Source organism: Erpetoichthys calabaricus, chromosome 9, assembly GCF_900747795.2.
Source record: "Erpetoichthys calabaricus chromosome 9, fErpCal1.3, whole genome shotgun sequence".
Taxonomy (NCBI): domain Eukaryota; kingdom Metazoa; phylum Chordata; class Cladistia; order Polypteriformes; family Polypteridae; genus Erpetoichthys; species Erpetoichthys calabaricus.
In genome coordinates this window covers 9377678-9396247 of record NC_041402.2, presented here as the reverse complement: position 1 = coordinate 9396247, position 18570 = coordinate 9377678, and the positions used below count along the sequence as shown (strand labels likewise).

Below are 18570 nucleotides of genomic sequence, written 5' to 3'. Positions count from 1 at the left end.
GTACAATAGAATACATTACAAATTATTTTTGTATAGCCCAAAATCACACAAGAAGTACCACAATGGGCTTTAAAAGACCCTGACTCTTGACAGCCCCCAGCCTTGACTCTCTAAGAAGACAAGGAAACCCCCCCCCCCCCCCCCCCCCAAAAAAAAAAAAAACATTGTAGGGGAAAACGGAAAAAACCTCGGGAAAGGCAGTTCAAAGAGAGACCCCTTTCCAGGTAGATTGGGCATGCAGTGGGTGTCAAAAAGAAGGGGGTCAATACAATACAATACACAGAACAAATACAGTATAAAATTAAAAATATTACAAGTACGGAGCAGAATTTAACAATAGATGATATCACATAATATAATTTTGTACAAGTGTCTTGCCTGCACCTTTTTCTAATACTGGTATGTCTGCTTTTGGTAGTTTCAGCAGCTTTATATTCCTAGAATTAGTCATTTCCAGGAAACCTGATTTATTACTGTTTGGCAATATGTATTATTCCTAAAATGCCTCAGCAGAATAGGCTTCACATCAGAGACAGAATCTACTATAAAACTTTAATTATTAATGCATTTCTGTGGTCTTTCAAAATGAGAATGACACCCTTTAAGGTTATCTGTGTGTTCTTATGACTAAATGACATGTACTTCTGGGTGCAACCTTTTACAGAAGCTCTCACTCACTCTTTTTTTTTTTTTTTTTTTAAACAATTATTAATTTTAAGATTAGATGTGATCTGCCTAATAGAATTTTTAAACAGATTTATAAATAGAAGATACAGTTCCCTCCATAATGTTTGGGACAATGATACATTTTTTCCTTCTGCTTCACAGCTTAAAGCTATCAAACAATTCAGCCGTGAATAAAGTGCATGTTGCAGACTTTTATTTAAGGGGATTTGCAGACATCAGATGGCAGACTGTCATGTGTGTGTGTTCGGAGGTGGCAGTTTGTTATAATATTTATATTTTTCTTGAGCTTCTGTACAGTTTTAATTTATCCTTGTGGACAAATAAAGCATTATCTGTCTATCTATACTGCTTATTGTTCTGATCCTGAAGCCACAAATATTGAAACAGTGACGGTAGCAGGTTCTTTTTTTGAAGCACCTTCTACAAATTTGGGGTCACCTCTCTCTTCTTCAGTTGTCAATGATTGTCTGCCTCATTAGCAAGGAGGGATTTCTAAATGTGTCGCGATTTAGGGGTTAATGCACGGCTAGGGTCTTCAGACTAGTGGGACACCTTTAGTTGTCCTTGGATCACTTATTCTAGCAGTCCCAGATTCTCTGACCTTGGCTGAACTGGCAATAGAGGACTTGTCTAGGAAGGCAGAGTTACACATTCCAATGGAGCGACCCTTCTGGTGGATGTCAATTCGCTCCACTGACTCACCATGTCACGCTAATCTTGTCACTTAAAATACTTGTTAGTTCTTTAAAGTGTGACAAATTAATATACCAAGAACCATTTTAGTATAGCTCTACAATGAGATGCTACTCACTACAGAAAAAATTAACACATAAAATAATGATGGGCACAACAGTGATCAGTTCAGCTGCTACACAGATCCAAAGTAATGGATTCAAGTTCTGCATTTTACTAATGTCCATATTGAATCTGCATATTTTTCCCTATTTCTGCTTGGATTTTCCTTCTGATACTCAGAGTTTCTCTCCAACATCCTAAAGACAAGTCTTTTAGGCTAATTGTGACTTCTAAATTGGCCCTGTGTGAGTGAGAGTACACTGGTGCTCCCATCCAGGGCCATCTTCTTTCATTTGCAGCAATCTGTCAGGTTAGACTTTGGTCCCCAAGGACCTTAATATGTGATTAGTTAGAACTTTACAGCAGTTTATAAAGGAGAAATTGTATTTCTTTGTAGTCGCACTGCTTAAAACTCACACTTGCCTCAGCTGTCTCCATAATCTGTAATTCATTTGTCAAGACATGACCTGGTAATCTGCATGTTAAAGATATAAAAATAGAAACTCTTTTTGCTTTCAACCAATTAACTGTCAGCTTTTCACAAAAACGCAATTCAGACAGGATTCAAAAATGAAAATATGAAAAATGAAAATATGGCATGCCAGAAACGATATTGGATTGGGGAGTCTCCATATTGATACTGCACTTATTTTTATCTCATGTTGTGGCAAATTACTCTACCTTTTGGGAATCCTGAGACACTTGCTGAATGACATTTTGCAGGTCTAAACCTCTCTGCTCCAGTTCTGTTATCTTCTTTTCAGCTTCTACTTTCACAGATAGTAATTGTTCCCTTTGAGATCAAAAAACAAATACATACTGTATTATACAGTCCATACACTATATAATATATATACTGCATATGCACACACACACATTTACATATACATACATTATATAAATACACATGTATACAGTATACATATCTGTCAAAAAATCAGCCACAAAAAAACATTTACAATATCTCATGAATGTTATCAAGGTTATGATTTGTAGTACTAGGGTGTTGTACTGTGTTAGCCATTATGAATGTAGAGAAAAGCCAAGCAAAATGACACTTTTTATTGGCTAACTAAAAAGATTACAATATACAAGCTTTCGAGGCAACTCAGGCCCCTCAGGACTATTTCATTTATGTTAGGTAGAATGCCCAAAGGGGACTGGGCGGTCTCGTGGCCTGGAACCCCTACAGATTTTATTTTTTTCTCCAGCCTTCTGGAGTTTTTTTTTGTTTTTTCTGTCCACCCTGGCCATCGGACCTTACTCCTTTTTATGTTAACTAAGGTTGTCTTATTTTAATTTCTTATTTGTCTTTTATTCTTCTTTTCTTCATTATGTAAAGCACTTTGAGCTACTTTTTGTATGAAAATGTGCTATATAAATAAATGTTGTTGTTGTTGTTGTTCAGGCGAGATCACCTGAAGAAGGGGCCTGAGTAGCCTCGAAAGCTTGCATATTGTAATCTTTTAGTTAGCCAATAAAAGGTTACGATTTAAAAAAGTAATCAACGTAGGCCTCAGTGTTAACACTTGGAGTACACCATCTACTACAATGTATTTTGCAATGCATGTAGTAATAAAATGCATTGCATTTGCCATTTCAACAGACAGCACATTACAAACATTTCATTCATTTTCCACTGCATATCTGAAACCGTGTCATGGGATCAACAGTCTTACAGCAATAAGGCACACACATCCCTTTCCCCAGCCACACTTCCCGAACTTATCCTGTGGGATCCCAAGGTGTTCCCAGGCCATCTGGCAGAAAGAATCATCCCAGTGAGCCCAGGGTCTTCCCCAGGGTATCCTCACAGCTGGTCATGCCCATAAAACCTTCAGAGGGAGGCGTCCATATCACATGCCAGAACCACCTCAATTGGCTCCTCTTGATTTGGAGGGTGAGAGACTCCACTCCAAGCCTCTCCAGGATGTCTGTGCTTCTCACTGCCTCTCTAAAGGAAGAGCCCAGGAACAATAAGGAGAAAGCTCATTTCAGCCACTTGCACCTGTGATTTCATTCTTTTGGTCATTACCCAAAGCTCATGACTGTAGGCGAGGGTAGGGGCACAGCTCAACTGGTAAATCGAGGGCTTCACTTTGTGACTCCGCTCCTTCACCACTACAGATCAATACAGCAATCACATAACTGCACTTGGAGTCACAAACCACCTTTCTCACCATCCTCTTTCCTCTCACTTATGAACACGATACCTAAGGTACTTAAAATCCTCTACTTGACACAGTAACTCAACTACCAGCTGAGCAAGACAGCAAAGCTTTTTCCTACTGAGGACCATGAACTCAAATTTGGAGGTGCTGATCCTCATTCTTCCCACTTCACACTCTGTCGCAAGCCGACCCAAATCGTGCTGAAGTTCACAGCCTAATGAAGGCCACCAAATGCGGATCACAAATATCTGTAGCCCTCTGTCACAATGACAAATGCAATACATACATCTCTGTTATACACCATTTGGTCTGGGATTCGTAAAAACAGTGTTAATGTTTGTGATGCAGCATCTGTTGGAATGACATGTGCAATGCATTTTATTACTATAAATGTTTGTGTTGCACCATCTGTTGGAATGACAGAGACATAGCAATTGGATGAACACACAAACACTTATCCTTTTATTAAGGTGGACTATTTACTTATTTAGCCTAAGTCTTTACACAGACCAATCTGCAAAAATCAAGATAATATAATCCTTTATATGTTCAACAACTTTGTGATGGCCAGTGTGGTGTGTTGCGCTGGTTAACATCATGTCACAAGCAACCCATTGAATCAACAAGCTGATTAAGAAGGCAGGCTCAGTTGCTCAGTTATGGGATGCCCACTGGAGGTAGTAGTGGATGAGAGAATAAAGACAAAACTGAATGCCATTATGAACAATGCTGCACATTCTCTATCTGACAACTATTAACCTGAACTAGATAAGTAGGTGAGAAAACAAAAGAATGAACACTAAGTTATTACTAAAGCAGTTTAGGGCAGGCATGTCAAACACACGGACCGCAACAGAAATCTGTGTGGCCCGCATGACAATTCCTAGTTAGCACTAAACTTGTACAAAATGATTACTATCATTTGTGACTGAATCATTCTGCATCTTCGGCATTACTTATTGACTTTCCTTAATTCCGCCTTCTGACAAAAGCGTTTTCCCATGGCATTACGGTACTGGAAATGTCATCTGCTAGTATAGTTGCAGCTGCGGTGTCAACTCCTTGATACCCTAGGCATGACACTGCCCACCCCCAAGCACCCCCCACACAATCAACCACTCCTTGACCAAAGTTAATGAGCCGCGACATCGCAACTGAAGTGCTAGGCAGCAGCAGCCTGGCAGGCTACACTACTGGCTGGGCTGCTGAGACAAGCCACTGGGCAGAACTGACCATCACGAGTAGCAATAGTTTGCATATTTTCATGTTTTTTTGCTCTAGTTTTATGTAATTTTGTGCTAGTATTGTAATGAACAGTTAGTGCAGACCACAGCTGAAGATCTGAAGTGGACACGAGAAGTTGGCGAGTTGTTCATTAACAAATTTTTGTGATTTTGAGATTGTAAAATTAGTGTTGGTCAGGGGGCTTTTTGCATATCGGCTTATTTTACAATATAAACTTTGAAGTAAACTAAATTTTTTTGCTGCAAGAGCTGCACAATGCCAAACATCCGTAAATTAATAGGCCTATGTCTTTGTCAATTAATTTAAAACTAAATATTTGCATTGCAGTATGAAGGGTACAATGACCTCGACCAAGGTGAAAAGAAAGTTACAAGATGAGCATTGTATCTTTTAAGAGAAATGGGAACTGCTATATTTTTGTATGACAAGAAATGACAAAATTCATTGTCTGATTTGCAATAATGTCATTGATGTACCAAAGAATACAATATTAAATGGCAATACGAAACCCACTGTGAAACTCATGACAAATACATGGGAAAATTGCGAGAAGATAAACTGCGAGAAATGAAAAGTAATCTAATGAAACAGCAGACACTTTTCTTCAAGGTGCACAAAGAAGGTGTGGCTTTTGTAAAAGCTAGTTATGCACTGTCTGAACTTATTGCGAGCACTGCTAAACCATATACTGAGGGAGATTTCATTAAGCAGTGCATTGTGAGAGCAGCAGAGATCTTATGTCCTGAAAAAGCAAAGGCTTTCAAAGATACATCACTAACACGGAATACAGTTGCTAATAGAATTGATGACATGGCCGGCAACTTGAGGTAATTGAATTAGAGTGCTTTGAGTGCCATTTATGAGTCGACGGATGTAATGGACATGGCACAGCTTGCTATATTTATAAGAGCTTGTGACACACACTTAGAAATTACAGAGGAGTTGTTGAAACTTGTTCCCTTGCATGACACGACTACCAGCGAGGTCATTTTCAACAAGGCTGAAGAAGTTCTTTCTCAGTACACTCTGCCTATGGAAAAGCTTGTTTGTTTGGCAACAGATGGGGCTGTTATAATGGTGGGACACACTAACGGTGTTGGTGCGAGGCGGATGTCAAAAATACGTGAGAAAGAACCTGATTGCAAGTTTGCTCACTACCACTGCATAATCCACCAACAATCGTGGTGTTTGAAGGTTTTGAAACTAGACAAAGTCCTTAAACCAGTTACACAACCAGTCAACTTCATTTGTGCACGTGGACTAAATCATCGACAGTTTACTTCATTACTGAAGGATGTAGGAAGTGAATTTGACACCGTTCCTTATTATACGGAGGTATGTTCGTTACCTTGTCACAAAGTACTGAAGAGATTCTTCCTGCTGCGAGAAGAAATAACATGGTTTCTAGAGATGAAAGGGAAAATATGTGAGTTTTCTGAATGACGACATGTGGGTGCAGGACATGGCATTTGCTGAGGATTTGACTGCACATTTGTATGACTTGAATCTGAAGTTACAAGGAAAACACAGACTTGTAACTATAATGTACAATGATGTGAAAAGCTTTGAAGGCAAGATTCGTCTGTGGACACATCAATTAAGAAATGAGAATCTTGTCCATTTTCCTACGTCAGGGTCTTAAGCATTCAAATGACAATTTGATTTTTGGAGGATTTGTTTTCCAACTTGAATTACTGAGCAATGAATTCCGTGAGCGTTTTCGTGATTTCAGTTCACACGAACAGGACTTTAAAGTCAAAAGTCAAAGTCAAAGTGAACTTTATTGTCATCTCAGCCATATACAAGTATACAGATAGACGAAATTTCGAAGCTCAGGGTCCAGTGTAACAACATGACGTGCAATTAATAAATTAAAAAAAAGAATTAAAATTAAAATTTAAAATTAAAACACAAACAAGACAAGACCTTGTGCAAAGACAAGACAAAGATGTAGCAGCAATATTGATGTGTAAGATATGTAATATAATAAATAAACGATAAATAATAGATATAGATAATACAGAAATTATCAGTGTATGATAATAGTTGTTTAAGACGTGTGTAAACAATGACAGGTCAGAATGTTTCACAGCAGAAGGATAACAAGAGTGTCAAAATCCTTAAAGGTCAGTGTGAGATTTTCAGTTCTTTTCTACCTGCACACTCGTCTTTGCAGGACAGTGGCTCGCATGTATAAAAGTTCTGTTTTTAGAGGTGGTTGAGGCCGTGTGGAAGGTCCCAGGGGGCAGCCTGGTGTTAAGGAGTCTAACAGCTTAGGGGTAAAAACTCTCCTGCAGCCTGGCAGATCTGGCTTTGATGCTGCAGTATCTTCTCTTGGATGGCAGAAGTGTGAAAAGTCCATGTGAGGGGTGTAAGGGGTCCTGCACAATGCTGCTGGCCTTGCGGACACTGTGTTTGTAAAATGTGTCCTGTAGTGAAGGGAGAGGCACCCCAATAATGTTCTCTGCTGTCTTCACTATCCTTTGCAGGCGCTTGTGGTCGGATATGTTGCAGTTGCCATACCAGGCCGCGATGCAGCTGGTCAGAACACTCTCAATGGTGCCTTTGTAGAACATGGTGAGGATGGAAGGGGGAAGACTTGCTCGCTTCAGTCAGGAAGTGTAGTCTCTGCTGGGCTTTCTTGATTAGTGATGAGGTGTTGTGTGTCCACGTAAGGTCCTCAGTTTTGGGCACACCAAGGAACTTGATACTCCTAACAGTCTCCACATCTAAATCGTTGATGCTGAGTGGGATGTGGGAAGGACGTGATTTTCTGAAGTCCACGATTATCTCTTTTGTCTTGTCGACATTGAGACATAGATTGTTGTCTTCACACCATGCAGACTTTGCACTATTTACATCACCATACTCTTACAACATTGAGAATGCGCCTGAGAATATCCAAATGGAATTGAGTGAACTGCAGTCAGATTCTATTCTGAAGGCAAAATACAACGAAGTTGGTGTGCCAGGCTTGTATGCTTACCTGCCACCCTCGTATGTGCAGATCCGTAAGTTGGCATCGAGATTACTGTCTATGTTTGGAAGCACTTACCTTTGTGAGCAATTGTTTTCGTTAATGAAAGCTACCAAAACCCCACATCACCCAAGACTTACTGTTGAGCACCTTTCATCCCTCATAAAAGTTGCAGGTGCACAAGATTTCAAGCCTGATATTGACTAACTGGTTACTAACAAGAGATGCCAAGTGTCGGGACAAAAGAAATAGATCTCAGACTGTAAGACTCCTATATGAGGACCTAGCTAAGAGGCTAAGGCTCTAATTGTACGCTGTTGTACGGAGATGGTATGGAAATAAATTGCTTTTCTTTAAACTTTAAGTGTTACATTTTTTAAAGTTTTCAGTATTGGAAAGAAAGCTACAGTAACTTTGTATAATAGTATTTGTTACAGTGTGGCCCGCTGACACAAGTATGGCAGTCGAAACGGCCCACCAATGGTAGTGAGTTTAACATGCCTGGTTTACGGCACACATAGTAGGAAGTAATACTGTTCAAAGAGAAGATTTTGCTTTTATAGCATTAAGCTTCTGGAACAATGAAAAAAAGAATTGGAGGCAAGACCTTATCTCTTTCATCTTCTCACATTACTTTTCCTGGTAAGGACTGTAATAGATAGATTCCAGTTTTTCTTGGGGGAATTCCCAGGTGTTCCTAAGCCAGTTCGAGAGATATAATACCTCCAATATGTCCTGGGCCTGCAGCAGTGTCTATCTGTCCAGTAGGACATGTCAGGAGCAACTGTCGAGGGGCATCACTATGACCAAACTATCTCAAATGGCTCTTCTCAATCCAGGGTAGCAGCCACTCTATTCTGAGTTACTCCCAAATTCCTGAGCTTCTCACCCCATTATGTAGTGCCAGCCCAGCAGCTGCATTACTAATATTTTTGATAAACTTTAGAGTCTAAATTTGACAAAAAGGCTTTTCATTTTTTTAAGGCAGCTTTAGAAAATGCTGTACAGAGAATTGAAGTAATTCAAGACATACATTCTACTCAAGTTACATACTGTACACCACATGTACAAAGGAAAAGGATCATATGTCAACCACTATTAAAATTCCAGGCAGACTGAATGAAGGTTTAGAACACACAAGTAAAATAAAGAAGAAGGAAAAATGCATTCAAAGGGAAGCCCAGAATCAGTTTGTTTACTTCCCAGGATTCAATTTAATAATTTCAGAAATGCCCACAAGGCTCACTAGGTCCTATAAACTACACAACTACTGTAGCATAATCACTTATGGAATCAACAATAAGTGAAGACAAAACATAAAAAGCTATATACATAAAATTATGTTTGTAAATTACAAGATAATTTAAACTTTGATTTTGTAATGTCAATGTTACAAAAGAACAGACTGCCTTTGTTGTTTTTTCCCCATATTCAGAATAATGGCAACAAGCCCAAACAAATCATGAATAGTGAGCTTATTGGAAATAGTACACAAAAAGAGGCTGAGGCTGCCTACTTAGATTTAAATTACTGTCTATCATGTGGTTGGTAATCCATGTGCCCACCTACTAAGTACTGCTATGAACTGCAATTGTCACCTCCTCTCTCTCTCTCTCTAACAAGCCTGGGCTCTCTTCCTCCTGGTAGTGAGTCTTTGGCCCCAACTTGCCTCTCAACACCCTTTCTACAATCACTTTATGCTAAGCCCTAGAATCTTTTCCAGGGACAGGGATAGCCCATCATATTCTTCTATATGAACACCAGACATGAAGTCTCTTTAGAGTCTCCTGCTTCCCTTGCACCCCTGAGCCTAGAGTAACCCCTGAAGGTTTAGGTCTTAAAGGAAGATTCTCAGGTGCCCCATTTCCTTAAAAGACCAACACAGATCCTCCTTTCCAAGGAACTGGGTGCTGCTGTCTAAGAACTAGGCAGGATACAACTGGCTTCCTGTCGATCTCCCCTTTACTTGCCCTTAAATGGGCAACTTGACCACAACTAGACATGCTATGCTTCACCCTGTCAGCCAGAGTGTTTGAGGCATCTCATGAAAAACAGACAGGGCTTCTGGCACCCACACTTTATCATCTATTACAAAGACTACATGCCTTCATACAGATTATTTAACAACTGGTACCCATGCCCATTGCTTTCCTTTGGCACCATGGCTGACAGAGCCTAGCGCCTCTTAGTAGAACCTTTCTGTATTGCTGTGGACTTGCATTACGAGCCATCCCAGTTTCCACATTTGCACTGTGGTAACCACGGGCAGTCAGCAGTCAGGCTTAGAAATAGTTTCTCTATAGCGTGAGTAATAGAAGAACTTCCAAGTCTTCAGGATGGCAGAAACTGCCTGTAAGTACTTCCTGATGGTGTCAACTGAGCCTTTTCTCACTCAGCCCCCACCTTACTGTGTTGCACTGCATTAAAAATCCAACACTGCACAGTGCAAATCCTGCTGACTATGCCAAATGTGTATCTGTGGACTTACCACCACAGACTCAGAAGGAAGTTTCTCTATAGCAGGAGCAATAGAAGAAATTCTATTGATAGCTGTGCAGAGACCGCTGTAAGCACTACCAGTGAAGTGCCACATAGTGATGTCTGCGGAGCTCTCTTTCGTTCGCTAGGTCAAAAAACCATCCCAATACATATTGAAATTCGTAGCCGGATGAAGCCAGCAGGACGTCATTTGTAATCCACTGAAAGCTATAAATGTTTATGATGCTCAATCTGTTGAAATGACAAATGCAATGCATTTTATTACTACAAATGTTTGTGATTGACCATCCACTGGAATGGCAAAGACATAGCAATCGAATGAGCAGACAGATCTATGAACATACAAACAATTATCCATTTATTAAGGTGGATTATCTTATTTATTTAGTTTAAGTCTTCACTCAGACTGATACAAGCCCCCAGCCATTCCGAGAAGTACTGACTTACACTTTCCCCAATGTTCAGGACCTTTCTTGTACTAGTGAGTGACACACACTTACTCACTCAATCTCCCTTCTGGTGATGCCATTGGGCCTGGAAACTCCTTGAACGTCTGACACTAATTCATAATATACAGTGTATCCGGAAAGTATTCACAGCGCATCACATTTTCCACATTTTGTTATGTTACAGCCTTATTCCAAATTGGATTAAATTCATTTTTTTACTCAGAATTCTACACACAACACCCCATAATGACAACATGAAAAAAGTTACTGGTTACTTCGTTTTTTTGTTTTTAATTTTTAGAGTTTTCTATCACCCATACCTTTCCTGCTGTAGTTGCAAATGAAGAGCTTTTAGCTCCTGATGCTTCTCTTCTACATGTGATAGTTTCTCACTTGTTGTCTTCAGCTCCACTCTAGCCTCATTCAGATCTTTTATATGTTTCGATAATTCATTCTCCTTCTGTGTCAAAACTTCTTCTTTTCTGAGTAACTGTAAACAATAACGACACAGCTCTTGGCAAAGGCCCGGGAATGCACTGACAAACAGGTTTTTGTTATTTTTAATAGCAGTCAAATTAGTTTAGCAAATAAGGACTTTAGGTGTCTTTCCAAATAAAAAAAAACATATCTTCAGTTTATAATGGTGCACTTACAGGTATCAACCAATCCATTATTACTCTAACAATAAACTTGCCTGGGCAATTAGCAACATTTTCTACAGTAAACATAGTTAATTAACCACGAAGCACAAATAATGAATACACTTGTGAAAAGGATGCATCATGGAACATACCAAAATAGTTCTCTCTGTATGCTCAAATTTGTTTGTGGGTGTTTTGGTTACTACAATAGCTTAAATGTCTGTGTGGACAATTAATACTGTCTTTTGAAAAATATGTATATCCAAAAAAATGCTTTTTAGGTGAACATACCAAAATTTAATCTTCATTGTAACATTATCTATACATAAAGGTGATATAACAAACATCATGCCACATTTACATTTTGTAGTCCATCATATAATTTAATTAGACAAAAATACAAATTTTGAGTGTGGAAAAAGTAAGATTACCTCTACATTTATCACTACCTCAAACATCTAAAATTAGAATCAGTTGTAAATGATAAGAATATCATTTCAGGTGATCTTGTCTGAACATTCTTATTTAAAACTAGGTCAACTGTATCTGGTTTGTCCTTTGTTGTTCAATTGTGTGTTTATCACCATGACTAGATAAAAAGAGATTCTAGGTTAGAGATGCCTATGAGTCCATTCAGGGATTTAAAAAGATCTTCAGACAATTTGAAATCAAACATTCTACTGCTCAGAAGATCATCTATATGTGGAGAAGTTTTGTATATAATAATAAATTAAAAAAAAAAAAAAACAAAAAAAAAAAAAGCTAACTTGTCCTGGCCAGGCACCCCACTAGGTACAGCCCGAAAGCAGAAGAAAAGATGCTGAGGTCTCCAAGAATCCCAGAATTTAATCATGGAACCTCCAAGCAGCTCTTGTCATTGTTAATGCCAAAGTGCACAAGATTACCATTAAAATGAAGCTGCACAAATTAGATCTACTGTGTGTGTGTGTATATATATATATATATATATATATATATATATATATCACATACAGTATATTATAAAAAGAAATCCTGGGACGAGACGTGACTTTTTCCAGAGAGATACTTTCACGTCCCGCAAGACGAGGCTTTGTGCTGAGAGATTTAACCATGTCCGGGTCCGGAAATAAAACACAAAGAGTAGATGACAAAGTAGAATGTCATAAAGAATTCAAAAATGTTGGCGCGATACACATGCAGAGCTGGTTAGAGCTAATGAAAGTACTAACACTTGAAAGTTTCAAAAAAATGATATTAAAGATCGCATTAGTGCTAAAAAACAGAAATTATTACTCAGTGAAATAACGGAACAGCAAAAAAAGATCAAATACATTGTTTGGATTTAAACTTTAAGTCGGAGACTTGTAGATTGTCTAATTCATGTTGCCATCAGGGAAAAGTAGTGTTTCTTTCCAATGAAAAGGCGTATCAGTGAGAATTAAAAGATTTGTTGTTTGGTGAAAATGAAATCCACATATGTGAGTGGCAGAGACGTGAAGTGGCATGGGCATACAGCAGGTCGGGGGGGGGGGGGTGAGCGAAGAGAATATATATACATGCAGTATCTTCTTATATAATATGCTACCGTGGCTATCAGTTTGTCTGTCCAGAATTTAAAATCATCTGTAGCTCACAAACTATTTGAACTATTGACCTGAAATTTGGTACACATGTACTACGTGAAGTCTACTAACCGCTTTCGGAGTGATGATTGGAGGTTATTCCTCTTTTTATTTTATGTTATTGTAGAATCAACTCTCGGCAGCATGCTTACGGGTGCCATTCTCACCTTCGCTGTCACTTCCCCTACCTCTTCATATCTTAAATCATTCTTGAGGCAGATTGAACACTTAAGTGCCAGCTTAAGTGAAAAATTGAGGAAAATGTACTAAGTAATTGCAACACTAACACTGAATTAATCAGTGTTAACATGAAAATATGCTGATGAAAGAAGAGAAGAAGCGGGCCACTACAGTGGAGAAAAGAAGAGCTGCTCAGGAAGCAGCAACCGCATCAACCTCTGAGCAAACGAATGCTAAACGTACAGAGAAAGAGAATGAAAACTAGGAATGCTCAAGTCAAGTGTATTTACGCACACCGTGTGTATATAAATATATATTCATGGCATTCGCAGTCTGAATCACAATCTGATTGTATGGGTGGTTACCTACCAGGTAACACTTGTGGTTGGTCAACACATGTTGTGTACTCTTTGCATTATTTGACAGTAAACTATTTCAACCATTCTATGATCTGCTTCTCGCAATTGAAAGAGGGCACCGTGGCGAATGTTAGCCGACTTGCTGACCAACAACAAGCGTTACCTGGTAAGTAACCACACATACAATCAGATTGTGATTCAGACTACGAATGCCATGAATGCAATTACCCCAATGTACATGCTGCCAAATGAACGAACCACACGCCGTGGCGCAAAGTTAGAGGCTTTGCCTCTAGCGCTGACGTCCGAGGTTCGATTCCCTGAGAGGGGGATGCAGTGAGTGTGTATTCCTGATGAGCCTAGAATTAGGGTGAAATACGTGTCGCATACTCTTTGCATTATTTGACAGTAAACTATTTCAATCATATATTATATATATATATATATATATATATATATATATATATATATATATATACACACACACACACACTTTGTTAATCCCTAAGAGGAAATCGTCTTTTTGCATGACCATATAATAATAGTAATAATAATAATTGTAATAGCAACAGTATAATACCTCAGAAGTAGCCCCTTTTGAATTTCACAAAAGTTGTGTTTTTAGACAGACAAACTAGATTTAAAATTTGTTGAATTGGACTTTACATTTCAATTTTATGAATATATTCTTAAGATATTTATTGTAAATATTTAAAATTCTATTATGTATGAATATTTGTTTGATGATTTTGGAAAGGTTGTGAAGTGCTAAAACTCTTTGGTGAGGAAAGAAAAAATTTTGTGGGCATAGCTTCCAATGAGTGGGTTTTATCAAGCTATTATAATAAATGCTTCTACCTGGTGTCCATGGGCTCTACTTGCCACAATTTCTTCCATCGTATGAGACATCAACTTATAGTTTCCAAAATTTTTTGAGTCTATTTGGACTAGTATTAAAAAATGCAAAAATAAAAACTTTGAACAAATTAAAACACGGAATTACCATATGTTTAAGCTTGGCCAGCTCCTGCTGTTGAAACCCTTCAAGTTCATCAATGTCATCTCTTTTTTGGAAAAAACTTAGACTTTGTTCCTTCATGTTATTTAGTCTGGCAGACAACATTTCATTCTCCTATAAAAAAGGAATAAAATAAATTAATCCATACAAATCCATGAAAAAATAACTGAAGAGAAAGACAACAAATACTTAAAACTACAGTCAGCTCTCTGTATCCACAGGTTCTGCATCTGCAGTTTCAACTGTGGAACAAAAATACACACCAAAAAAAAAAAACAACCACAAAGTTCCAAAAGCAAAATTTGAATTTGCCAGACACTAACCACTATGCTGAATCCACATGAATGAAGTAGGTATACCCTGCTGTAGCCTCGAGTCATAGTTAAAAAATAAATGGCTCAGCTCATAGGAGTACATTTCCAGCTCTTAATGATAGCCAATTCTTGATCCACCACATTGCTCTTCAGTTGGTTAGCTCAGCTCACACAAAGCACCCTTGCTCTAGACTGCACATCAATTCACCCCACTCCCAGACAATTGCTGCCTTTATAAAAGGACAGCTGTTTCTTGCTCACCTACCCTACCTTGGCTTTAGAGTGCTACCAATTGTCAAGGTAAAATGGTTTCCATCTTTATATTACCTACAGTACTGCAGCTCTTACAACAAAACACAAAAGACATACACATATTCCGGAAAATAAAGACACTCAAATAAAGAAGATCAAACTGCTGTCCCTCACCCAAGCCAATCAAAGTGAGTCAGTCCTTCAGCTCGCAGACAATTGGCCAGGGTACCAGCTTTAAACTTAGGTAAGGTTGGGGTCATTCATGAATTGAATTAAGAATGCATGGAAAATTCAATTCACTTCCTGGAATTGGAATTGAATTGGTATGTCAGGAAACAGAATTGAATTCAAACAAATTCAATAAAATTCCACTTTCTAAGATAATTTGACTTGATTTGCTAAAACATGTACAGTACATTAAACATTATGAATCACCTAAATCACAAACATATAAAGGAAATATAAGAGTAATGTATGTTTCATACATTATGCATGTTAACTACACAAATCACTTATAAATAAAAAGTAAAAATTGTCTCATTTACGTGTCACTCTGCACATTTAAGTCCCTAAGAATGTTTTCTTAAATTAGATTAAAACATTGTTTCCCAGAATTGCATGTACGATAAAGGTTCATAACCTATGAGTATAAATGAAAGCCAATGAGTGCCCATGTTGACGGTGTGAGATTAGAGATTTTCTGAGAGTCTGAGTGGAAAGATTTTGATTGATTTTGGATTTTTTTTTGTTTATAATCTTGGACAGTTTTGGGGATCTGATCAGTGCATTAACTCTGGATTGCAATATTAACACATAAATTTGGAATCCCTGTTAAACTGGAAATGGCTAAGAAATCTAAAATTTCAGGTGAGTACTTGTTCTGGTTGTGGACCAAGCACTTTAAAATATTTACATATGAATGACACTTCTACACAGGAATCATATACATGGGATTTTTCCATTGCTAATAAATTTAGAGGTTTTGTTATTTACTAATGTAAAACAAAAAATGCTCTGCTTGTGTTGTTGCATGTATAAAGTTGTGCATGGGACAAGAAGACTCAATACAATCAATATGTGATATCAATGAACATGTCTGGCACTTGTATTCCAATTCCTCATCTTTGTCATAGAACAATCCTCAGTCCCAGAAATGTGCCTTTCCAGTTACCATTATTTAATTGAATTAAATGAGTAGTCTAGGGAAATGACCCCTTATATTGGCTAACTGAACAGATTACAAGGTGTAATCAAGGGACCTAAGCTGCCTTGAAAGCTTCCATATTGTACTCTGTTCAGTTAGCTAATAAAAGGTGTAATTTTTCTTGACTTCTCATTACATCCATTATGGCTAACACAGCACAACACCCTAATAATTGAATTAAATAATTGATTGTATTCACAATATTACTCATGTGCTAAACACATTTTTTGGAGCCACATGAACATGCAAGTTAATCACAGTTTACCTAAATGTACAACCCCAAATCAGAAAAATTGGGACAGTGTGGAAAATGTGAATAAAAAAAGAAAGCAGTAATTTACAAATTTCCGTTAACTTTTATTTCATTGCAGACAGTATGAACACAAGATAATTCATGTTTTTTTTGGTCAACATCATTTGATTTGTAAATAAACATCCATTCTTGCCATTCAGGCTTGCAACACATTACAAAAAAAGTTGGGATGGGGGCAATTAAGGGGTAGTAATGAGGTATAATAACTAAATAATGATGTGATTTGAAACTGGTGATGTTAACAGGTGATTGCAATCATGATTCGGTACAAAAGCAGCATCGAGGAAAGCCCTACTCCTTTAGGAGCAAAGATGGGCAGAGGATCGCCAGTTTGCCACCAAGTGCGGGCAAAAATCTTTGAAATGATGAAGAAAAACGTTTCTCAAAGACAGATAGGAAGAGATTAGGGCATTTCTCTCTCTACAGTGCATAACATAGTGAAAAGAATCAGGGAATCTGGAGAAATTACCGTGTGCAAAGGCCAAAGGCGCAAGCCTAAACTGAATGGGCGTGATCTCCGAGCCCTCAGACGGCACTGCACTAAAAACCGTCATTCATCAATAAATGATATAACTGCATGGGCTCAGGACTACTTCAGGAAGTCACTCTCAAGCCCTACAGTATGTAGTTACATTAGGAAATGCCAGCTAAAACGGTACTGTGCCAAAAGGAAACCCTACATAAATAGTGTCCAGAAGCGCCGTCGACTTCTCTGGGCTCGGAGGCATCTGGGATGGTCCATTGTGCAGTGGAAATGTGTATTGTGGTCAGACGAATCGGTTTTTCACATCTTTTTTGGAAGAAATGGACGCCGTGTGCTGCGGACCAAAGAGGAAAAGGACCATCCAGACTGTTACCAGATACAAGTCCAAAAGCCAGGGTCTGTCATGGTATGGGGTTGTGCCAGTGCCTTTGGCAAAGGTAACTTGCACTTCTGCGATGGCACCATCAATGCTGAGAAGTATATCTCAGTTTTGGAGGAACAAATGCTGCCTTCAAGACGACGTCTTTTCCAGGGACGCCCATGCTTATTTCAGCAAGACAATGCCAAACCACATACTGCGCGCATAACAAAGGCATGGCTGCGTAAGAAGAGGGTGCGGATGCTTGACTGGCCTGCCTGCAGCCCTGATTTGTCTCCTATAGAGAATGTTTGGCGCATTTTGAAACGAAAAATGCGTCAACGAAGACCCTGTACTGTTGCGCACCTAAAACGTTGTTTGCAGGAAGAATGGGACAAACTAACACCTGCAACACTTAGTCACTTGATTTCTTCAATGCCTAAACGTCTTTTAAGTGTTGTTAAAAGACAGGGGAACAGTACAAAGTGGTAAATGCTGTACTGTCCCAACTTTTTTGGAATGTGTTGCAAAGCCTGAATGGCAAGAATGGATATTTATTTACAAATCAAATGATGTTGACAAAAAAAAACATGAATTATTTTGTGTTCATACTGTCTGCAATGAAATAAAATTTGAGGAGAATTTATAACTTGTTTTTTTCTTTTTTTATTCACATTTTCCACACTGTCCCAACTTTTTCTGATTTGGGGTTGTATGTCCCTACATGTAATCCCACATAAATGCTCAGAAACAGCAATAAATGTAATTCGGCACAATTTCACTGAATTTAATTCCACTTCCTGAAACTCCAGTTCAATTCCAATTCAGTTTTCTTTAGCTGTTGTTGAATTCCAATTACATTTTCTTGTTTACATTCAAATTATTGTGAATTTCCCCTTGGGATTAATAAAGTATCTATCTATCGAGTTCATTCCTGAATTGACCCCAACCCTGGAAATCAGCACAATGTAAATTAAATACTCGAGTTTCAACCAGCGAAACCATTAATATTGACAGGGA

The 18570-nt window shown here is 38.3% G+C and overlaps 2 protein-coding genes across 3 annotated transcripts in view; one reads left to right on the top strand and one right to left on the bottom strand.

The window, feature by feature from the left end:
- LOC127529167 (uncharacterized) overlaps window positions 1-18570 on the top strand; it is a 445804-nt gene that overhangs the window by 4213 nt on the left and 423021 nt on the right. The gene's annotated exons all lie outside the window — the stretch shown is intronic.
- golga1 (golgin A1) overlaps window positions 1-18570 on the bottom strand; it is a 119930-nt gene that overhangs the window by 51258 nt on the left and 50102 nt on the right. For both annotated transcript variants that reach the window (XM_028809141.2, XM_051931975.1), the window contains exons 7-9: window positions 14611-14739; window positions 11144-11313; window positions 2164-2275 (exon numbers count right to left, since the gene is read on the bottom strand). In XM_028809141.2, the coding sequence (XP_028664974.2) occupies window positions 2164-2275; window positions 11144-11313; window positions 14611-14739 (411 nt within the window). The remainder of the gene's footprint in view (window positions 1-2163; window positions 2276-11143; window positions 11314-14610; window positions 14740-18570) is intronic.